The sequence below is a fragment of the Mauremys mutica genome, chromosome 6, assembly GCF_020497125.1.
Source record: "Mauremys mutica isolate MM-2020 ecotype Southern chromosome 6, ASM2049712v1, whole genome shotgun sequence".
In the NCBI taxonomy this organism is placed as follows: Eukaryota; Metazoa; Chordata; order Testudines; family Geoemydidae; genus Mauremys; species Mauremys mutica.
In genome coordinates, this window is record NC_059077.1 from 33,676,745 (window position 1) to 33,701,238 (window position 24,494).

At 43.0% G+C, this 24,494-nt stretch overlaps 1 protein-coding gene across 6 annotated transcripts in view; it reads right to left on the reverse strand.

Moving 5' to 3' along the window:
• ANKRD55 (ankyrin repeat domain 55) overlaps nucleotides 1-24,494 on the reverse strand; it is a 204,277-nt gene that overhangs the window by 104,830 nt on the left and 74,953 nt on the right. For 4 of the 6 annotated variants that reach the window (XM_045020679.1, XM_045020677.1, XM_045020678.1 and 1 more), the window contains exons 1-3: nucleotides 19,616-20,121; nucleotides 18,989-19,110; nucleotides 17,911-18,129 (exon numbers count right to left, since the gene is read on the reverse strand). Coding sequence is in view for 2 of the 6 variants with exons in the window: in XM_045020668.1 (XP_044876603.1) it covers nucleotides 18,989-19,004 (16 nt within the window). In the remaining 4 variants the exon portion in view is untranslated. Of the gene's footprint in view, nucleotides 1-17,910; nucleotides 18,130-18,988; nucleotides 19,111-19,615; nucleotides 20,126-20,352; nucleotides 20,472-24,494 lie in introns of those variants that run through there. The other 2 variants (XM_045020668.1, XM_045020669.1) reach the window with 2 other exon arrangements.

The following is a 24,494-nucleotide window of genomic DNA, read 5'->3' on the forward strand; positions in this document are numbered from 1 at the left end:
TCTCCTTCCCCTCCCCTTCAAATACCCACTTAAAAACACATTTCATTCAGGAAGCCCAACCATGGGCTCATTTCAGTGGCCATTTGTCTGCTTTGCACTATCTGGTAGTAAAGAGAAAGTGCTAGAGTGGTGTGTGCATGTAGGGCTAAAGCTGCCCCTTCACAGTGGGTGTGCATGAGGGAGTGAGACGGCCTGGGGCAGGGGCTCTCAAACTTTTTTGGCTCCCCTCCCCTTGAAAATATTTCAGGCTGTGATGACCCCATGCCCCTAAAAAGTGACGACCCTCTCATATTACGCCACCCTTACTTCTGCTGACAGCAGTGCAGCCTTCAGAGCTGGGTGCCTGGCCAGCAGCCACTGCTCTCCAGCCACCCTGCTCTGACAGCAGTGCAGAAGGGTAAAAATACTGCAAACCCCCTCCCCCCCCAACCCAATACACACACAATAGTCTTGTGACTCCCTTTTGGGTCACGACCTCTAGAGAAACAGGGGCTTACAGGACGGGATTGAGGCTGGTTAGTTGGGCTGTGTGAGGAAGCTTGCATCTCTGTTTGATGAATGTACCCACTCCATGGATAAACAAAGGCTTCAGGCTGTCCCTCCAGCCCTTTTCATCAACACTCATGCTTTTAAAAATTCAAAGAAACCAGTTTACCAGCATGTCTACTATCCACATTTCTTAGTTCATCTGACTTTGTGTATAGATATATATACACACACACACAATATTGAATCTGCTTTTGGCATGCCTAAACTACAGGGGTAGGAAGGAAACCTAAAGATTAACTTTTTGAATGTTCTTCATATGCCTGTGGGTCATACATTGCCCTATCTATGTTTAACTCCCTTTGACCTTACGCAAAGGTCAAGGGTAGAGTTTAGACAACAGTGCAGACAGGCAGCACTTGCAGGCCCTGAGGTATATATTATATTAGTCTGAGTTTGTGTTCAAGTGGACACCCTGTGCATCACAGGGGTTATGTTATTTTATCCTGTTCCACCTGCCTGAAAAAAAATGCAACAGATGAGACCCTGCATATATATGAAATATATATTAAATATGCATTTCAGAAAGAATATGCATTTAATTTGAGATAAGACAGACCCCAAAGAGGATCCAAGCATTAATAGGGGAGAGGGAAGGGAATGAATTGACATCTATATCCATATATTGCAGCTGCCTCTGAACTCTGTGATAAGGCAAACAGACACCCCTGCTCTTAACACGGTTAGTCTTAAAAGACATCCTATATCCAGAACCAGTGTTTGACTCTGGAGTATTAGTTCAGGCCCTTGTGTAGTACTGTACATAATGTACCTCCTAGAAGCCAGAACTCATTCTGCTGTGAGCAGGGGCGGCTCTAGCAATTTCGCTGCCCCAAGCACGGTGGCACGCCGCGGGGGGCGCTCTGGCGGTCGCCGGTCCCGCGGCTCCGGTGGACCTCCTGCAGACGTGCCTGTGGAGGGTCCGCTGGTCCCGCTGCTCCGGTGGAGCATCTGCAGGCACGCCTGCGGGAGGTCCACCGGAGCCGCGGGACCAGCAGACCCTCCGCAGGCACGCCTGCGGGAGGTCCACCGGAGCCGCCTGCCGCCCTCCTGGCGACAGGCAGAGCGCCCCCCGCGGCATGCCGCCCCAAGCACGTGCTTGGCGTGCTGGGCACTGGAGCCGGCCCTGGCTGTGAGGAGTAAAAACCATGCTGAAAGGTAGCTTTTGTTCTGCATCACTATGGGCAGGCTTGAACAGATTCGATCTTTATTGGCAAATGTCAGTTAACAATGTGTGGATATGGTGATTTCACTGCACACACACAGAAGCCTATGAAAAAAATATTTCCAGATAGAGAGAGTACAAACATTCTGCTTGAGAACTTTGATTTAAGGATATTTACTTTGCATATTTTGTCTGGTGATGATGACAAATTTGGGTCTTAACAGTTATAGACCTTTAAATTTCTGAACCTCAACATCTACTGTCATTAAACAATTATTGTCTGACACCTCCTCCCCATAACTTCCCTCAACTGTGAAAGTTAAACAAAAACAGATAAATGTTTTTAAAAAGTTAAAAATAAACTCATCTGTTGAAATTATTAAATAAAAATTGAATTCTGCCAAGCCAAACTATGGGCTAGCCAGACACTTGGATTACATACCTGTGCAAGAGAACAAGTGGGAGTAAGAATTCCCCCCCATACACAGACACCCTCTTGTACATTTTATGAGCTACCCAGATCTTGCATCCAGGTGCACAGGAGTAAGTGGGGTTACTTGCTTGATAACTCTGCCAGGAGCAAGTAGATGGGGAATGGGTAGAGCCTGGCTCCACTTCCCTCATATTCACTTGCCAGAGTAGCTAAGTTACTGCTAGTATTGGTAAGCAGTAATTGGGGTTGTCAATAGGTGGACCGTGGGCCAAATCCAGACCACCAGACTCTTTTGAACAGACCCTGAAATCTTTTGACTTATTTATCATCATTGTTATCTTTGGAGTCTGAATCTTGACCAAGAAATTTGGACTCCCGGTGCAGTAAATGAATACTTCCTGTGAGCAAGGAGGAAATGCAACTCAGGATGTGCTTGTCAGTCACAGTGCTTCCCAATGCTATTTATGAGGAGATGCACTTTATGTGCTACTCCTTGCTCAGTGCTCTGCCTAGAATCACAATCTGCCCTTTATGATTTCCATTGCAGACACATCAGGTTCTACACATTAACAACACATTGCAATAGTATGATGGGGTGGAAAACAAATTGTTTCTGCAAGAGGCATGATCCAGAAGGGGACCAACCACCTACAGATCCTATTAAAAAGTTAGATATTGGCCTTTATAGGGCAGTATCAATGAATAAAATTGGATCTGGACAGGGAAACTGGAAGAAATACAGTAAAGAAGATATACTGATCTTAATTCACTTTCTTGGGATTCCCATATGTCTGATTTTAATGTACTGTTTTGGTGCCACAAGTTGTTAATTTTAATTGTGGATTCCCTCTTTTCAACCTCATCCACAGTGTGTCAGGCACATATAAACCCCTGACATGAGGCTTCCTGGCAGGCACACTCTCATGGGCTATGATGATTTACACACACAGACTAATCTACAAGCAAGACAATTCAAGGTCTTCACAACAGGGATGTCAGAGAGACTCACCAATTCTCCTCCACTTGCTACTGTCCAGCTCCTTTTTGCTCTCTAAGCGTTATCTTTTGTTTGGATCTCTTCAATTTGGATTCAGGCCTGTTTTAGGCGGTTTTTGACAGATTCCTTACATGTGATGTTTTGTAGCTCTTCCACAACTGTCCCATGTAGCAAAATAATGAGTGCTCCATATATTTATGGTATCATAAAATGCTTTGCTTATTTTTAAAACATTTGAAACTATGTAATATATTTCAGTAATTTAAGACTATTTAGAATAAACTAGGGCCAGGGTTGAAACCTCCTTCCAAGTTTGTCCCTGTTAAATACTACTTTTTAAAAAGGTCAACTGCCTTCAGTCTGGCTGAACATAATTTATTGACACTGACAAGAGCTCTGCTATGGATCAAAGACTGTGTTGTTCATAATTTTCTTAGGCAGACTGTTATTAGTTCATAGACTTCAAGGCCAGAAGGGACCATCGTGATCACCTAGTCTGAATCTCCTGCATCTCGCCACAGAACCTCACCTACCCACCCCTGCAATAGGCCCCTAAACCTCTGGCTGAATTATTGAAGCCCTTAAATCATGATTTAAAGTCTTCAAAGTTACAGAGAATCCACTGTTTACTCTAGTTTAAACCTACAAGTGACCTGTGCCACAGGCTGTAGATGAAGGCGAAACCCCCTCATTGTTTCAGCCAATCTGACCAGATGGAGAATTCCTTCCTAACACCAAATATGGCAATCAGTTGGACCCTAAGCATGTTGGCAAGACCCACTAGCCAGACACCCGGGAAAGAATTCTCTGTAGTAACTCAGAGCCCTCCCCATCTAGAGTCCCATCTCTAGCTGTTGGGGATATTTGCTACTAGTAGTTGCAGATGAATTACAGGCAGTTTCAACATACCATTCCCTCTTTAAACTTACCAAACTCAGTCTTGAAGCCAGTTAGGTTTTTTGCCTCACTTTCCCCCTTGGAAGGCTGTTCCAGAACTTCACTCCTCCAATGGTTAGAAACATTTGTCTAATTTCAAGCCTAAACTTGTTGATGGCAAGTTTATATCCATTTGTTCTTGTGTCAACATTGGTCTTAACTTAAATAACTCCTCTCTCCTCCTTGATATTTATCTCACTGATGTATTTATAGCCATCACATCTCCCCTCAGCCTTCCTTTGGTTAGGCTAAACAAGGCAAGCTCTTTGAGTCTCCTCTCAGAAGGTAGGTTTTCCTTCCCTCTGATCGTCTTAGTAGCCCTTTTCTGCACCTTTTTCAGTTTGAATTCATCTTTCTTAAACATGGGAGACCAGAATTGCACACACTATTCCAGATGAGGTTTCTCCAGTGCCTTGTATAATGGTACTAACACTTGCCTGGCTTTCCTGGAAATACCTCACCTGATTCATCCTAGGTCTGCATTAGCCTTTTTCATGGCCTCATCACACTGGCAGCTCAGTCATCCTGTGATCAACCAACACACTCAGGTCTTTCTTCTCTTCTGTCATTTCCAACTGATAAGTCCCCATCTTGTATCAAAAATGCTTTTTGTTAGTCCCTACGTGCATGACCTTAGACTTTGCACTATTACATTTCATCCCATTTCTATTACTCCAGTTTTCAAATCATCCATATCTTTTTGTAGGATATTCTGGTCCTCTTCCATATTGGCAATATCTCCCAACTTTGTATCATCCACAAATTTTATTAGTACACTCCCACTTTTTGAGCCAAGGTCCTTCATAAAAAATGTTAATGAAGATTGGTCCCAAGACTGTTCCCTGAGGAACTCCACTAGAACCTCCCTCCAGCCTGACAGTTCACCTTTTAGTATGACACACTGTAGTCTCCCTTTAACCAGTTCCTTATCCACCTTTCAATTCTCAAGTTGGAGCAGATGGGGATTAACATAGTTCCAAATGAGAAATTATTAGTTATCAAATTCCTTACTGAAATCCAGGTAAATTAGATCTACTGCATCTCTTTTGCCTAAAATAAATAAACAAAAATCAGTTATCTTCTTAAAGAAGGAGATCAGGTTGGTCTGGCATGATACCCTTTGTAAAACCATGTTGTATTTTAGCCTAATTACTATTCACCTCTATTTCCTTAACTACTTTCTTTTTCAAAATTTGTTCCAAGACCTTACATAAAACTGAGGTCAAACTAACAGGCCAGTAGTTTCCCAGATCACCTCCCCCCCAGCCCCTTCTTAAAAATAGGTACTATATTAGCAATTCCTCAGTCATAGGGTATGACCACAGAGTTTATGGATTCATTAAAAATCCTTGCTATTGGGCCTTGCAATTTCATGTGCCAGTTCCTTTAATATTCTTGGATGGAGATTATGTAGGCCCCTGATTTAGTCCTATTAAGCTGTTTGAGTTTGACTCCCATCTAAGATGTGGTACTTTCTATTTTCATAGCCCAATTTCCAATAACCATTCTGCCACTACCCCTAAGTTCTTTATTACTCTTATTAAAAACTGAGGCAAAACATTCATGTAGGTGTAGGGCCATGGCTAGATTATCTTGAATCTCCTCTCCATCCTCAGTGTTTAGCAGTCCTATTTTTTTCTTTCCTTGTTTTCTTTTTATTTATATGGCTATAGAACTTTTTACTACTGGTTTTCTAATCCCCCCCCCCCCCCCACACACACACACCCATTCTGATTTTCAAGAGGTAGCTTTCCTTTCTGATCCGTCCCATCTTCCATTCCTTGTAGGCTTTCTTTCTCTTAATAAGCCGTTTGAGATGCTTGCTCATCCAGTTTGGTCTGCAACCCTACACATTTTCTCCCCCTTTTGGGGTGGAAGCTTCAGATAGCTTCTGCCACTTTGACTTAAATGAATTTAAAGCCTCCTTCACCTTCAAATCCTCGAGTTCTTCAGTCCAGTCCACTTCCCTCACTAATTCCCTTAATTTTTTAAGGTTTGCCTTTTGAAATCAAGGACCCTAGTTGCAGATCTATTTTTGTTTATCCTTCCCTTTAGTTTAAATTGAATTAGCTCATGAGCACTTGAACTACTACAACCAATTCTTCTGAGGACATCAGTACTAAATCTAAAATAGCATCTCCTCTTGTTGGGTGACTATTTGGTGAAGAAATCTGTCAGCTATCACATCGAGGAAGGTCTGCATCCTACCATTATTAGTAACACTTGTCCTCCAATCTATAGCTGGGAAATTAAAGTCTCCCATAATCACACAATTCCCAGTAGTATTTGTTTCATTAAAAATATTAAAGAGGTTTCTATCCATACAGGGTAGCTCTGGTCTGGTCTTTCATAGCACATCCAATCTACCTGAAACAAAGCAGTACTGGGAAATCCTTACTCCGTGGACCATTGTAGATGGGCTGGACTCACCCCCGTGGCGCCTCCTGCTGGCTATCCTTGGAATTAGCTCACTTCCAGCTCGGAGCACCCTCTGCAGGCCAGTGATCCACCTGTCCTCTGGCCCTGAGTCCCTCCCTGGACCCCGGTGCCTCTTTCAACTGGGTCTCCCCGTCCCAGGAGAACCCCCACCCCACTATCCCCACTTTGCCTCAGTATTGGCTACTTCCCAGTCTCCATCTAGCCCCTGTTCACTGGGGCAGACTGCAGTATCAGCCACTCATCATAGGCAAAGGGGTTTGGACCTGCTGCCTTTGCCTACCCCTGGGTTGCCCCCTGCAATCCCCAGTACCTCTTGGCCTAATGCTAGGCGGCAGCCTGGGGCTTTCCAGGCAGGAGCTCCCCAGCTCTTCTGCCTTTCCACAGCCCTGCTCCACTTGAGGTACCTTGTCTAGCTCCCTGCAGCCAGGCCCTTCTCCCTCTACAGCCAGAGAGAGACTGAGTGGGTTCCTGGCTCACTGCCTCTTATACGGGCCAGCTGGGCCTGATTGGGACCTGGCCACAGCTGAGCCTACTTTCCCCAATCAGCCCAGGCTTCTTGCCCCAGCTACAGCCCTCTCCTGGGCTGTTTTAAGCCCCAAAGGGCAGGAGCAGGGGACCACCCTGCTACAACCACCCACAGAAAGAGGTTGCCAGCTCTTGAATAAGCCTTTTTGTCTCCATGTCAGATTGCTCTGATTGTGCCAACATTGGTTTGGTGATTAAGCCTTACCAGAAAAATTGCTTCAGCGGTGGTTAAGATCACAGCATGGAATACATATGAACTTTGCAGTATAAAATAAAAAATAAATTAGGAGCACCTCCACTTTCCTTACATCCATTGGCTTAAGTGGACTTTGGATCAGACCTTGTATCTTTCATTTTCTATCTGCATGGCGTTTTTGCTCTTTCTTAACACATACACAATACAGACACAACAGTGTGTCTGTACATTTCACTGGCTGAATCACATAATACTGAATCACAATAGCTACACTGTGAGAATAGTTTGTGTTCATGTAGCTGGAGTAGCATAATTTAGGTCAACTTACCCTGGTAGCGTAGACAAGGCCTGAGTCCAAGAAGGGCACTGGTATAAGTGAAAGAAAATGCATTTACCTTAGAAAGCTTCAGTTTACAGGGCAGCGGACATGAAAAAAAATGGGAAGGACACTCCCAGCTGAATGTAGATCATTTGGATGAAGAAAAGTTGACTGTAAACATGCAGTTAAATTCACAGCTTTAAAAGTTCAAGGTACTAGCCTGGGTGACAAGGGTTGGTCACTAAGGCTATGTCTACACTATGAGCTAGAGATGTGATTCCCTGCTCATGCACACATACTTAAATGCGTTAGCTCTTATCAAGCTAGTGGGAGTATAAATAGCAGTGTAGTTGCAGTAGCATGGGTAGCAGTCACGGGGTTGAGCTGCGCCGAGTACATACCCACTGGTGTAGGTGGGTTTCTACTCAGCATGGCTTAGTACACATATCGAGCTAGTGCAAGTATAAATAGCAGATCAGCATGACTATCTGCTGCCGATGGTCATGCTGTCCTGCTATTTAAACTTGCACTAGCTCGATGAGAACTAGTGTGGGTAGGTGCACACAAGCAAGGGAAAATACAAAATCACACCCTTAGCTTATAGTGTGGACATAACCTGTGTTTCTGTCATTTTCTTGGTGCCATTCTTGGGATCTGATTTGCAGAAGTGCTGGGTACCCACAGCTGCAACTGAAGTCAATGGGAGATATGCTTTGAACGCATAAATTGTTATAAAATACTAAGTGCTCGGAAAAAAAAAGCAGGTCCTAGGTGTCTCAAATTGAGCATCCAAAATTAGTGGATACATTTGACCTTAATCTCTGTGCCTCAGATCCCCATATGCAAATTGGGAATAACAGAAAACCCTCACCTTACAGGACTGTTGTGAAAATAAATTCATTAATATGTGTGAAGTACTCAGGTACTATAATGAGCATCATAGAAAAACCTGTGGAGAAATGAATAATTCCATCCTCAAAGCAGGGTTTGAATAGCGGGCAGTAATTAAGGCATAGGGACACACATTAAACAATGAGGAGAAAGCAGAATATTGAATAGCTTCTCCTTAACTGAGCCCCATCCTGTGCATGAAATGAGGTAGAGTCCTGTGGAAATAATAGCATGTTGTCATGTAATTAAAGACTATCATAATCCATACACACAAGGGAGTTGAATTAAAGTTGCACAGGCAACCTTAATTCTGGCATTTCTTAACTTGTGTGCTTGACTTTGCAATTTAATTATGTTCTCTTAACATCTTTGTCTGTTTCAGAGTAGCAGCCGTGTTAGTCTGTATCCGCAAAAAGAACAGGAGTACTCGTGGCACCTTAGAGACTAACAAATTTATTTGAGCATAAGCTTAATTTGTTAGTCTCTAAGGTGCCACAAGTACTCCTGTTATCTTTGTCTGTGTGAGAGATATTATTCTTAGCTTGTAAAAATACCACTATAGACTTGCACAGAAAATATGGATGCCAAGTGTTTTTCCAAATGGAGAAATTTTTGTGGAATGTGATCTTTATTTTTCTTCTTTATATTCACTTGTTTTTTCTTTCAGATATGTGTATTTTCATCTAATCCTGCAGTGATAAATAATGGTCAAAAGCCCCTATAAGAATTTCTAAATGCACTTTGTTTCAACCTCTCATGAAAGTATGTGCTCTTCCTTCTATATTGCTTCCCCAACTCTGCCTATACTGTTTATAATAAAACATAGCTGCTAGAAATGATGATGATGATGATGATGAAGAAAGATAAAGGGGTTCTACAAAGGACTATTTATATTTCTTGTCAGATCATTTTTCAAAAGGAAAAAGACCTACATTAAGCTATAAAATGAAGTGTTGGTCACTGCTTGGTGGGGCCTGTAAGTTCAAAAAAAATATCGACTTGGTTTTAACCCCTTCACTTCTGAATTTAGATTTCCTTGGGAGTTCCAGATTTCAGATTATTTCAATTAGATATTAAAGCTGTACCAGGCATCAGCTATGCTAGAGAAGTTTGGTTATAAACTTGCCACATCATTATTTTCTGTATCTCGAATTTTTTGTATTACATTGTTGTGTGACTGACACAAAGTTCATTTTTCTTTTTCATTATTTTTATTATTCTCCTACTAATACAGCTATCCTTTCAAACTGTCTAGTTTCTGTCCCTCTAGGCCAGTGGCCAAGGAACCTGGCAACTGCCCTTCATAACCCCCAGCTACTCAGATGAAACGTGCTGAAAGTAATGAGTTTCACATACGCCTTAGGATTTTGAAGAGGTTCATCATTTCTAAGAATTATGTCCATGATGTGATCCTTGCAGCCTGAACATCAGGCTTTCCAACTGCTGATAGCAGAGAAGAAAGGTTTCCTTCCGACTCTCACTAGGTTTCTCACCTTTCTCTACCACCAAGTTAGTTATTCCTGAGACTGCAATGTGGCCCAGAGAGTGCTAGATACTCCCACACACTGGTAGTTGAAGAATCTATATATTCAAAGCAGTATATATTGGCTCCTGACCTTTAGCTGCTTTCAACCCTTCCAATGTATTGCATGCATTAGTTAGCACTCAATTAAACGCAGGTGAAAGATTGCTGGGTTCTTGAAAATTTGTGTCTATCAGTATGCTTCAAAAATGTTCTGCAAACAAACACTTAAGGGTTGCAGAATGATAAAACTAGGGATGAGCCCCAAACACAAACCCTGGATCTGTACACCATTGTACTTTGACATAGCTTGGACATGTACAAGTGTTGTGGCTCTAATGAGTAGATACAAGATTTGGCCCCACTAAAGGAAAAAATGTATGATAGATTCTGGCTTCAGAAATGAACTGATGCACTAAACACTGGTTGAACTGATTTTAAGCATAAATGGCAAATAAATTGTTTGTGTCAAAGAACTTACACACAAGTCTATTTGCATGGCGTTGTTCAAAGTTCATTGAAAATACGGAGCGGTGAGTGTCTGTGTGCAAGTGATAGAATAGATGTAATTCACCTAGACAGGTGCAACTGGTGCCACTAAAATTTGCTGGACACTTGCCACAAAAGGCAAATTGTTTTCTGATTAGATTCTAGAGCAACTGTAAGTAGGAGAAATGAGCTGGTACAGTATAAATCCTAGGAATAGACCGATGGAATGCAGACATCTAATTAACTTAACCCATCATCGAGAATTACTTCTGCATGCCATCTTCTGGGTTTTTCTCTCCTTCCCTCTCCCACACATAGGAAAAAACCCTGTGAGCTTCCAAAGAAAATAATTAAATGGCCATTTAAAACGCTGTTTTTATTTATAATCTTTAACCATTATTGAGGAAGCCTACAAAAGATTCGCAATGAATAAGGGTTATTTATTGCACGTGGCAAATGCCTAGGCACATACATGATGTTTACTGATGATTATGCAGTTGCTTTGCAATGAAGGATTCCCACATCATCACATAAGAAAGGAATGTTTAATTTTTTAGGCTAGCCATAATTAGTTTTATGATCTAAATCTTACTTGGTTGTGGTAAGTGGGTCTAAAAATGCTTTTAGTCCTTTAATCAATTTTCAAAGTATTTACAAAACACGGAGAAATTAGCACTTGGATAGCATCACAGTGGCATTTGCATTATACAGAGAAGGACAATAACTTTCACTGGATATTCCTTTCCACATTCATGCCCTTAGATCACAACCCCATCCCAAAAACAGGGCTATGAAAGATTTTTTGTTTTGTTTTGTTTAGGAAAGAAAAAGAAAGTGTTGCACTAAACTGCCATAATGGCACCTTTTAGTGGAAGTTTAGATATTCACTAGAGACTCATCATACATTGCGTCAATTTGATATTTGTGAGTGCTCTTTCATTTTGTTTGGAACTTTCTGATTTTTGAAGTGTTTATGCACAGCCCTGAGCAGTTTTTCTGGGGGAAGGGAAGGGATAGTTATTAGCAGAACCATTCAAAAAAAAAAAGTTGACAAAAAGTTTTGTACAGCGGTTTGTTGAAAAGTGGGGTTTTCACAAAAAGATTTTTAAAAAAAATTAAGGTTTTTTTAGCACTGAAAAATGTTTGGTCTTTTGGGTTCTTGGCTGATGAAAAGCTGAAGTTTTTTGCAAAAAATTTAGATTAAAATGAAAAGTTCATTTTCACTGAAATTTTTATGGAGAAAAATTACAGCTGACAGGATGTTATAATGAGCAATAATGCTATTTGAACTTTAAGGCATAGGAGCAACCAATGAAAAGACAAAGAAAATACAAAGAGCCAGTGAACTTTAAAGGGAAACCATATTCCTTTTGTTCAGACTAGTTGAAGTTTCAAAAGATTAGAAGCCCCACTTGGCATGAATGAACTTAGAAACACATGTGCATGTTCAATTGGCATCACATTTTGAATTTCCAGACAGCAGTGATGAGAAAAGTGGGCCATATCCTGTCAGGGTTTTTTTTTTAATCTTTACCTCATTGTCATTGTTTATTCAATATCTGAGAAGAGGTTCCAGGCTCAACACATACAGGATGCATCCTATTTCTTTCAATTCACTGCCACATCTACAATGCACTACACAATTCTGCAGTCCCTGTTGATTTCTCTTGGCACAATGCTGCTTGGAGACATGAAGGGACAATGTGTGGCGTGGGTGGGAGATGAGGGTGTTCTATGATGGACTTTACCCCCACCCCAGCCCTTTCCCCTCGCCATGTAGTGGTACTGGAGCTGTTCTAGGGAAGCTACAGTGTCCCCTATGTGCAGGGGCAGTGAGGGCTGTTGCCCAAACTATATGGTGGAATCCTGCCTTTCTGCTTCCCCCCACCCCCATGAAAGCTTCCACCTGCTCTACTCCCTTCTGGGGGGGGGGGGAAACCCCTCATGCTCCCTAACAACTTCTGCTTGGCCAAGGACCCCACTGCCTGACTTTTGAGCCTTGCTACTGGGCCAAAGATCCTCTTCCTTCCATTTAATGGTGTGCCCACAGCTGGCAGACATGGTGGAAGGTTGGCCAATGGACCCAGGTAGCTGTGGATCCCTGGCTCACTCCCATCCTACTCACAGAGTTAGTTATTAGACTGCAGCATGGCCCAGATACTGGTAGATGCTTTCCACACAGAGATAGTCCCTGCCCCAAGCTTTCATATATAGTTTGCACAGGAGCATACTACACTGTCCAAACTGTATATGTACAATACACCTAAGCAGTGCAAAACTCAGCAGGATCACTTCTAAAGATTCAGGTGCTGAGTTTCAGACACTTATCCAGGATAACCAGACCTTATTCAATCGTCTCTGCAGCTCCTTGGTTTAGAAATGCCACAGCATGCTTTCCTGTGAGGTTTCCACAACTGTCTGGTGTTAGCAATGCAAGTAACAGTAGCCCCCTCTCACAATATATTGCTGCAGCCACTTTCCATTCTTGCAAGAAGGTGGAAGCAGAGAAACTTGAACTTGCTGTAACCTTAAGAGTTCTGTTTCATTAGATTTTTGGATGAAAGTTCCCTTGTATTCCTTATTTCTCAACCCTTTTATCCACCCCTACTGCTTATACTTTTTACTGACAAACCAGTCCAGAAAGCTTTGTAATAAAAATATACCAGGGGAGACTACAGGCCATTTTACAGGTGGAACACAGAGGAAAATGAGGCCCCAGGAACTTTCTGCTCTGTTATGAATGGCCAATTCCACTTGTCTGTCTCAAGTATGGTGAGATCTCTAAGGTATCTTCAAATTATGTTCAAGGCACTCAGAAAGCCTGGGCCCAGGCTCTCTAAGAGATCTCCTAAAGTTGCAGGATGAAGATGGAGGCTAGCAACTCTCTGTCATAACGTCAAAGCTCTTCTGTGTGAGAGACAGAACTATCTCAGAGGTGATCTGAGATAGAGAATGAATTCCCGCAAAAACTAAAGAGCATCACAAAGCTCACCACCTTCTGCTCCAAGTGTAAGGCATGTTTCTTGGACCTTGCCTTCTCTAACAGGCATTCATCGCAACATGCATATTAACCACCTTCCCCCAAAATAAAAAACAAAGATCCCTACCAAAACAAGAGACTCCACTACACACACTTCCCCATTGGGGAAGGAGGGGAATGAGAAAAAAAAAGAATGTGTGATAGATGTTAGCCATGTTGCTTAATGCACTACTGAAAAATGCTCAGACACGACAGTGATGAGTATGCTAAATGAGCCTATATAGAATAGAGGGACAAGATAGACGAGACACTCACCAACAGAAGTTGGTCCAATAAAAAAATATTACCTCACCCACCTTGTCTCTCTAAGATCCTGGGACCAATACAGTTACAACAACACTGCATATACCTGGATAGAATAGATACTTGTGCCCTCCAGTACCATAGTAGCTGAGAAACCCACAATGTATATACTCTCACAACACCCTGTGAGATAGGGGAGTGCCGTTATCCTCGTTTTACAGATGGGAAATGGAAGTGACTTGTCCAGTCACACAGGAAGTCTGTGATAGAGCAGAGAACAAAACCCAGGACGACACAAGTCTCAGGCTAATACCCTAACTGCTGGGCCACCTCTCTCTCTACACTTACTTTGCTACAATACCTTATTAGCATAGGTTAGAATTTTCTACCTAACATGAGACTTTTGTAACTGAAACAACATTTTCTGCCCACTCTATTTTACTTACATACTATTAATTAGTACATGCATTATGTACAACAGCAAATAAAAACAATCAGATTGGGAGGATAGCAAATACAGTTGCTAATGTAACATCATAAATGTCTGAAACAACCAGAAACAATCTTCAGTGCAACTCTCTTAAACAAATATTTATATAATGCAAACCAATTATGAAAGGCGAGTCTAGTATATAATGAAGTGCTTATTATGATATTGAAGGATTCTGGTCATTTCCTTGTATCAGATTGTGAATGTTAGTTGTTTTTATATTATACGGTTACAGCATTTCTACTTGAACAGTTTTCTGTTTACATTCCATCTTCCAAAACATACACATGCATCATCATGGCAAGTAACACATCTCTCATGGGACTAGTAGGGGGCAAAACCTTGCAAAATGCTTTTAGGTTCAAATCCTGATCTCCTGGAAGTTAACGGAAGTTTTGCCACAGGGTGAATGGATTTCCTCTTCAGCTCCTGGCAGCTCTTGGCTGGTAAACCCTCTTGGTGAATTAAGCAGCCTACAGATCCACTAAAGTACCTACACCACGTGTTTATTGGTCATCTCCTTCTTAAGCAGCAGGTACAATACAGCCATATAACAGCAGTTATGAGGAACCCTCTCCTGCTCCCTGGCTTAGGCTTTTGTATTGCATGCTTTCCTTCCTGAGTTGTCCAGGGAGTGAACTAATTACCACATTAACTCATCAGGCTATCACCAGATGTAAGTGCCCCCCTTCTACCTTAGAACACCCAGTTAAGTGAGCAGGGTGCAAGCTGGCAGAACTCTATTTAAATCCGTTAACAGCATCCTGTCACATACCTGTCTCCTTTATGTTCCCTGCTCAGCTAGCCCGCCCCCTTTCCACTAGAGCTCAGTTTTCTCCCTGAGCAAGCTCTACCTTCCTTGTGGAGGCAACAACCCTTCACTGCCCCTGAAGTTCCCTCAGTCTGCCTTTCCATGGGCCACCTATGTGGGTTTCCCATCTGCCATCCACAGAACAAGGAGTTTTTAGGCAGGGGTTTACCCCACGATGCAGTTTAGTCCCACAGGTCATCACACCAGGGACAACCTACAGACTCTGATTGTGTAAAGCACACTGGGGTTTCTTCCTCAACTAACCCCTCACACTCCAAGGGTCTCTGATCTCATTTAGGAGCTAGGCCTTTGGAGGTCACTCCCTCCTCCAGGCCCCCGAGCCATGGCATGGCCTGCCATCCTTTCTTCAGGCTGTCCTTGTGTGGGTCACCCCAGCTCCTTTGCCCCCTTTTCCAGCTTCTCTTCTGGTCCAATATTCTCCATCTGGGCCTCAAATCCTTGGTATTTGTCTGGAGTTTTCATTTTCCCACTTCTCCTTTGCCTGGGCCTTTCCTACCTGGTCCTCACTTTCTCAGCTTGTTGTCTTCCATTTAGGGTGATCTCATCTCCTCCCATAGGCTCTGGATCCCATGCTTAACCCCAAGGCCTCTTTTCCTGACTCTCCATTGAGGTTCCTTCCCTCAGGGTCCATTCTTCTCCTTAAAAGGAATGGGTTCCAATCAGTCCCCATGACCACAGGATGGGGCAAGGTTCTTATTGCCCCAGCCCTTTTCCACCAACACCTCCCATGTACTTCCAATGGGACTGGTGCCACTGGATAGGTTCTCCCCTACCCCTCATGTATGCATTCTCTGCCTAGAGCATTCCACTCCTGAAACCAGCCAGCATGCTTTGCACTAGTGACCACTATCCAGCTGCAGTATCTCTCCAGTCTGCATTCCATATATGGGCAGTCCCACTTAAAGTGACCTGCTACCTGTGAGTGGGGCAAATGGTTTTATCCTGGTGGTCTGAAGTCGCTTCCACCCTCCTCACATCTCACACTCACAGGCCTTACTGCTTAAGGAATCTTGCCTTTTTCCCCGTCCTCTTCACCTACTAGCATAGGACAAGCCACTTTCTGGGACTGGGGGGGTGGGGGGAGAAATCAGCTTCTATACACTTTTTGGCCAATTTTACTTCTGCTTTCAGTGTCTCTGGTTGGTGTCTCCTCACTCAGACCTTAGTGGTATCTGGGAGGCTCTGCATAAACTGTTTAAGATCACAGTACTTCAATATCTTGCCCCCTTCATCTCAGTTGTTGATTAGCCCAATCAGTTAACTTCTGCTCAAACGCTCTATGCTTTACCATGTGGCTGTCTACATTTCTGCAAGTATCTTTTGGCTGACAAAAGACATGGTCCAATATAGCAGCCTGTAACATATCAAAGTTCTTGGCCTGTTCCTCACACAATGCCATGTAAGCCACTTGGGCTTCTCCCACCAGATAAGGGACTAACTGTACAGCCCATAACCCTTTATCCCAGCCCGCATTGGTAGCAATTCTTTCCAAAGTCAGTAAGAATGCATCAGGATCATCCCCAGGGTCCATTTTACAGCATCACAGCCTCCTCTGCCTCAACTTCCATTCCCCATGGCAGGACCCATTTTGTATTATATACTGCTGTACCTGGGTCTGTTCCATCATGAATTCCTGAAACACTCACTGTTGCTCCGCCTATCATCCCAGCAGGGATTGTTGCTCTGTCTGCTCGGTCAGTTAGAAGGCCTGCAGTGTCCTCTAGATCTCCTTCAGTTGTTCTCCTGGCCACCACATCAGCTCCTCCATGTTTTTCCAGTTCAGTCTGTCCTCACACAGGCTGCCTCTCAACCTTCCCGGTTGCCAAGTGAAACCCAGAGAAGTCCCCATTCAGTACCTAGAAACTCTTGACTAGTTAGCCCTCTTGGTGATTAAGCAGCACACAGGTCCACTAAGGTACATTGACCACTTGTGTTTATGGTTTGTCACCTTAAACTCCAGGTACAATACAACTCTATAGTAGCAGTTATGAGGAACCCTCTCCTGGTCCCTAGATTTGCAATTTATACTACCTGCTTTCTCCAGCTGGTGAGCTAATTACCTCATCAGCTCATCAAGCTACCGGCAGGTGTAAGTGCTCCTGTCTACCTTAGTCACACTCACTGTGTAATGATAACATATGCATCTACAAATGTTTTACTGCCTGGGCACTCCTCTGGATTGTCTGTTTTCTGTTTGAGTAAATGTTTCTGTGGTTCAAAGCCAGGGGTCACTCAGAACACACTAGAATCATTTTCAGGCTCACATGCCTTTGCATTGCTATTTCAGAAAGTAAGCTTGAACTCCCTGAAATCATCTGTGCGTATAGAACAAAATTCTGCCATGCCCTCATCCACAGGGGCTGCATTGTAAGGAGGGGTAGAAGGTGCCAGCCTCCTACAGGCACCCTGCTTGTGTGTGTGTGTATGTGTGTGTGAGAAAGAAGAGGGAACATGTTTTGCAGTGCACTTCATTATTCTTTTGAAAAGGAGAAACCTTCATCTCCTCCTTGCTACATGGGAGCTAACCAAGAGAGCACAACACTTCATGGCAGGGGGCCAGTGGCTGCCTTAGTTACTCCCCCTTCAGGGTGAGAATCCTGCCCTTCCTGAGGTGAACGTTCAGGGGAAGAGTGGTTTAGAGGCTTTCTTCCACCTACGAGGCAAGATTTAACCCATAGTTGGAATGCATCGAGAAAGGAGAGGGCTATTTTATTGTGAGCTCTGACCTCCCCCTGAACTAGAAATGGGTGATTAAGGTTAAGGGAAAATAACACATTCACACACAATAAGTTTCCCAAAGCTTTCCCCAGAGAAGAATAAGAATCAGATAAAATCAAGAAGCATCACCTGCCAAGGAAACTTCTCACTTCATTATTTTAGCTGCTTTTCCTGCAAATCTTGAAAACTGAAGGAAAAATTCAAACTCTCCAGCAAAGTATTATCCAAATGTCCCTGGGCATCCATAATAACTGCTTTACAATGCGCTGAAGACTGCAATTGCCATTAACAAATCTGCATTTGCCAATGACTGCCACATGATCCCATCTGGATTTCCATACTTTCTTCCTGTATTTAGAATAAGGAATAACTCTGTGGTATATGTTCTCAAAATGGTGACCATTTTACATTAGGCTCTGAAATCTAAGGGACCTATATATGCTCCTTATAATAAATAAAATAAGCATTACAATAACAAATGAATTGTTAAAAAGAAATAGTAAATTATATTCCATTCAATCAGGTCTACTAAGCAGATTGCAAAATTCATGGTAATTAATTATTCCTTCTCAAACAATTCTTACGTTAAAAATTTATGAACTCACAAGCCAAGGAGGGCTTGTGAAAAGCTTATCAGGAATAAATATTTAGCAAGCTTTGCTATTATAGTATCATTACTGACAAGTTTATCTTAAACACTCTTGCCTTACATGATCTTCCAGGCCAATATGTGCACAAAAATGGACATTCAAAGTAGTTTCATCGACAGCATATTCATGCTTTCAGTATGTGTTTCTAATGTTTCCCCAGACACAACTTAGAACCATTTAGGAAATCTCCAGGGTAGTGTTTGTTTAAGAATGGTGAACAGAATGGCACCACAGCCTGGGAACCGCATGAGTGAAAGAGAAATGCTCGCATCATGAAATAGATTGTGGGTGCCTTGAATTATTCTCTACTATAGTCCACACTAGAAATAACTGTTGAGTGTTACTATTCTCAGAGCACAGCAAGAATTTTGGAACATAAGCAAACTTCCAAACTCAAAAGGTAGCACATAGAACAAGACAGGAAGGGCCCTTTATTGTTCTCATCTGCAGAAAATATTAGTTTCCTTACATTTATTTTTAAAAAAAATTTATTTAGTGCAAACTTTTAAAATATAAAAGATCTCAATGGTTTTTATTCAAGTAAATTAATAGCTTACCATAACTCTCAAGCATTTAATCCTTATTTCTGTTACTTCAATGGGACTGCTTATGTGAGTTAATATTTCTCATCGGTGTTAGGGCTGCAGGATTGGGCTTCAAATTAATTGGGATCTTTCACCTGGAAGAGAGGGAGAATTTGTTCTGAGTTTGTTTTCTGTGATGGATCATTATTGGCCATTCCTGGAATCGTGCTAGTTAGAAGAACACAAACATGCAAAAGAAGTGCTTGTTCATAATACAACTATGCCTTCCATTGGGTGCAATGGCAGCAACGATGTCTGGATTTAATCTGGCTAGGGGTCCTTTTTCTCAATCCCCTTTCCTGCTACTAGTTATGTGAAATTAAATTATAACCTGTCTGGTCACCATTGCAGATGGTTCGTTCCCATTCACAAGCATACAGAGTCCTTTGGAAAATGGAACAATCAGTATCTTTGTATTTGGGGAAAAGGGAAACAATCAAAAGAAATATGACAACTTTCTGTATTTACATATAGGAAAACAAGTCACTCAAACCAGTACATCAGGAGCTTGCTCACTCCCACAGTTCCAAACAATAAGTATCCGACTTTTTGAGAATCTTTAGTCCCACCAGAAACCCCACAGAACTGAACCACACTCACCAGAAAGGCTCAGTAGTAGTCAGGGGGTGCCTCTTTTCTGCTAGTCTGCTCCACTCCATGAAGAACTACTCTGCCAGGTGTTGCTCTGACATACAGCTACTTTGTCCAGGTCTGTGATGTCAGCTCTGCTTCTGCTGGCCTAGTGAGCCAGGGCACTGCTAAGTCAGTTCTGCACGGTCACTACTACTAGTCCAGTCAGGCTTCTCTAAAAGCTCAGTTCAGCACCCATACCTCATTCCACACAAGACCCAGAATCGTAAGGTGAGGAACCTAAAGCAAAACAGGACCTCTGTTTCTTCGGATACAGTTCCTGGTATCTAACACAAAGTCCTTTCCCCTTCCTTGTTGAGCTTGAGTTTTGGTTACCAAACCAAAATCCACAACCTATATACACCTGGTCATACATTCCAGGGCTTATCTTGCACATTACTTATGCCCCTTTAGGAATACAGTAATGATAATAATAATCTATTACATATACAATCAAAACATAAACAAATTCCAACTAAAGCAGCAAAACTCAATAAATGGAATTATGGGTAAGCAATATTATAATTATGTAAATAAGGCTGGCCAGAGTTGGGTTTTCCCCTTCCCACTTTAGAGTGAACAGAATGCTCCATGCCTGTAAGTCTTCTGGAACTGGGCATTACATACAGTTAAGGAGGGAAAAGCAGATAGTGGTCTGAAAGAGGACAATGGTTAAGTGAAGGCAATGTGGGACAAGTCTAACTTACAGTAGGCTGTTTTCTAGTTATTTTACATAGTTGATCCATCTTCCAGTGTCCCATTCTTACACCAGAGTTGCCCTGCTGCTGAACAGTAGCAGATATCCAGAGCCCTACAGATCATCTTCCTAGTGGAGGAGAAATCAGTGATGTGAAATATTCTAGGTATATAGTAAGTGTAGCTTGTCATATTCACACATATATACCAGCCCTAGCACAGATAAGTTCAAACAGCCGGGTAATCCCTTCTTCCAGGAATCTCAGTTGAACACACTTTTCCCAGGGAGCAATTCTGCCTCAAGAAATGACTCCAATCAAAGACCGAGGCAGAGAGCAAACTCTCCTGTCACTCACACAGCTTCTTCTTCATGGACCATTGCCTCTTCCAAGAATGTTGCATGACGTAAATCAACAACAACACAACATATGTCTTCTTAGGACTGAACATTTGCTCACACGCTAAGAAAAAGAATGTGGAAGACTTTGTGTAACAGTGCCACCTGATGATACCTGCCACAGCAACAGCAAATACACAAATGCTTGCTATAGACCACACAATAGAACTCAGTGGTTCTAGTTCTCAAGGGTTTGTGCAAATATTTTCTTCAGTTTATAGTCACATGGCATTCCTTGAGTTTCAGGTATGAATGAACCCAAAACACCCAAAGTAAAACTCAGTTGGAACTGGCAGCTTTCACCTGGTATTGCAGTGAAATGCTGCAAAACTATTTTGTATTTAGTTTTTTCTTTTGGTTTTTATTCCAGACAATCCTTCATGGAAGGCTATGAAACAAGTTATTTTAAAAGAGTGCTTGTATTCTGGTGAGCTGTAGTATTAAGGGTCATTGCACACTGTTACAACAGATCTAGAACTTTTAGGTGGTAGGTTGGGAGAAAATACACACTGTACCCTAACTGAGCAACAAGTTGTCAAGACCATGTTATCGTTAATAATATTGTTAATAAAGATATATTCCCTTTCAACTTGCCCGATCACATTCAAATGTGTATGGCCATAAACCATCATGACAGATGAGATCAGGACTCATTGTGGTCCCTTTTATTCCAGATGCCTGTTTACAACTCAACTGTACAGGATGTAAGATGTTATTGGTGTATGGTTATACTCTTGTTATGTATTATAATAAATGTTGCTGCAATTCAAAATGGAGTCTAAAAATTCAAGATGGCGCATGTGGTAGGAGAGGTTTGAACTCCACCTTGGTATCCTTTCTTCATGGCATTTTCCCGCCAAAACTCTGTTTCCCGCCAGAACTTGAGGGACTGAGAGCTGGCTGGAACCAGTTGGGGCAGTGTCTGCCAGACTGTGCCTCAGGAATTCACACCACAGAGAGCATATAATGAACTGTCAGTGATGACGCAGGGGCTGTCCACCATCGAGGCAGACAGTTTCTTTGCGCGGGCACCGGATCAAGACTTCGGCCACTAATACCTGCCAAGGACTTTGATATTTATCTGATTCCTGTAGACCAGTGTTTCCCAAACTTGGGATGCCGCTTGTGCAGGGAAGGCTCCTGGCGGTCCGGGCCGGTTTGTTTACCTGCCACGTCTGCAGGTTTGGCCGATCGCAGCTCCCACTGGCCGTGGTGCACTGCTCCAGGCCAATGGGAGCTGCAGGAAGCGGCGGCCGAGGGATGTGCTGGCTGCCACTTCCAGCAGCTCCCATTGGCCTGGAGCAGTGATCGGCCAAGCCTGCAGACGCGTCAGGTAAACAAACCGGCCCGGCCTGCCAGGGACTTTCCCTACACAAGCGGCATCCTGAGTTTGGGAAACACTGCTGCAGACTTTGCTATCAGCCTAGATCTGTTGATCTCCTGCTTTGGTTGTAGAGAGCCAGATCCTCTGATGTTCCTGAGATTCTGAGACGGACCATCAGTTGCCAGTGACCTCCATCTGCAGTAGAAGAGAGACAGTAATTGTTTTTCGGGCACTTAATAGTTTAACCAAGGGACAGTTTAAGGGTCTGGGCTCTAGGCCCCTTACTGGAATCTATTCTTGGGTATTTGTAATGATCCCCTTAGTGGATCCTCCTCCCTGCCCCCAGTTGTAACTATCCCTTAATAAATCTTCTTTCTTTCTTTCTTCTTAAGGTTATATTCACTCTATCCTTTATTTTAATGCAACACGGGTGGGAGGCACACAGATTTCTAACTCTCCCAGTTGATAGATGCTGGTAGGAGTTGATCTTGTTATTATATGTCACCTCCTTATTATTCTACAACAGAGATTTTGGGGTAACATTTACTGGCGACCACACAGGACTCCTTAGAGATTTAGCTCTCTGATTGGGGTCCTTAGGTTGAATAGATTCTGGCTAAGGGTCCATAGACTCGGGGAGGGAAGGGTTTGGAACAGTGTCGGTGAGGGCGTCAACCAGTTGGTTGGACAAGTTCCCCAGGTCACTGTCTGTTCAGACATATTTTGTCTCCCCATTCGGTTGTAGTTTGTGAAGAATGAGCTAGAGGCCCACAGGCCGAGGCTCACTGCAGTGTAGGATTCTGCTTATGCCAGTAGCCTAGGGAGCAGACCCAAGCAGCCTGCAGCAAGGCAGACTGTCAAGTCCTGGGTTAAGTGGACCTGGCCAGCCATTTAATCTAAGGCAGAGGTGGAAGGTAAGGCCCTAAGTGTCCATCTCTAGGACAGTTGTCCGTGGTCGTGACTGAGCACTGCTGGGTTCTGAAGGAGGCAGCTGTGGGTTCTTGTGAGTTACTGACCATAAGTGAATAGTCAATACAAGTCTAGGACAGTGGGCTATTCGGCTTTGACATAACTGTCTATTTTACCTGTGGTAAGATGGAGAAGGTCTTCAGCCTAGAAAGATGGTCCTGGCAGTCTAATAAAAATAGTTTGGAGTATGCAGTGTCTGTTTTTGGGAAATCTCAAAACCCTTGGAAGGAAGGAGCTTTCCAGGGAGATGAGGCACTACAAAAACTATAAATATTGTGGGGACAGTATTTGGCAAGCAAGCTGGTTCCCAAAGAAAAAAATTACAGAAGCGAGCATTGATTTATGGGCTCGCCATGGTGTGCAGGGAACTGGATGGTAGGGTGAGTCACCTAAAAGCTCTAGCCAACCAGGCAAAAGATCAGGAGAAAACAAATGGGTTGGAACTGGAGAAGGCAGTGGCACAACATCAGATGGATCCTGCCCAAATGACAAAACAAACTATGCAAATCATGGCTAGAAGAACAGCTGCAGGAGGCCAATTCATCCAGGGCAAAGGCAGAAAGGGAAAATCAAATCCTGTCCACAAAATTAGAAGAGGCCCTAGCTACTATCAGGCACCTCCTGAGGGAGGCCAAGCAGGCTCACGGGTCAGAAGTAATAAATCATTCAGCCTGCTTGAACAAGATTCAGAGGCTGAAGCAGCAGCTAAAGATCTCTAGGGGTATAATTAGCACAGTGGAAACTAACCCACTAGCTGAGTTCACTTCCAGGGAAGGTTCAGACGTAGAGTCTGAGGAACATAGGGACGATCCACCATGTTACTCTACTGTAGAGAAAGGCCTTATTCCATCAGTACCATTTAATTTGGATGAAGGCCTAAGGGTGATGGGACAAAGTAATCCCTGATCACTACTATAGTCGTGCCATATGGAGCTCAACTGCCTACTGAGATGCGCTATGAAACAAAGATGTTATCGGCAGACCAAGCAAAAGCTTTAGGAAAGCAGCTGGGCCATCTTGATGGAACAATGCTTTGAATTGGTTAGCATGCTTAAGCTGCTTACCTAACCTTAGCAAGGAAGATTCCCTTATGATAGGGAATGTCTGAGTGTAGAGGATTTCAATGCCTTACCAGATGGATTGTCTATGGGACATATCACTGAAATTGTAGCTATATATATGGGTGTGCATTAAATGTTTTTCCATATAATAACCTTATTGGGAAAGTGTATTCAGAAAAACAGGAAGCTACAGAGCATCCAGAGACCTATATAGCAAGGAAAAGGTTGTTGTATTGGTTAGCTGGTATAGCACCAAAAGACCGGAATGCTAATGTGTAGTATAATGTCCGTCTCAGAATCTCAGGAACATCAGAGGATCTAGCTCTCTACAACCAAAGCAGGAGATCAACAGATCTAGGCTGACAGCAAAGTCTACAGCAGTGTTTCCCAAACTTGCCTGTC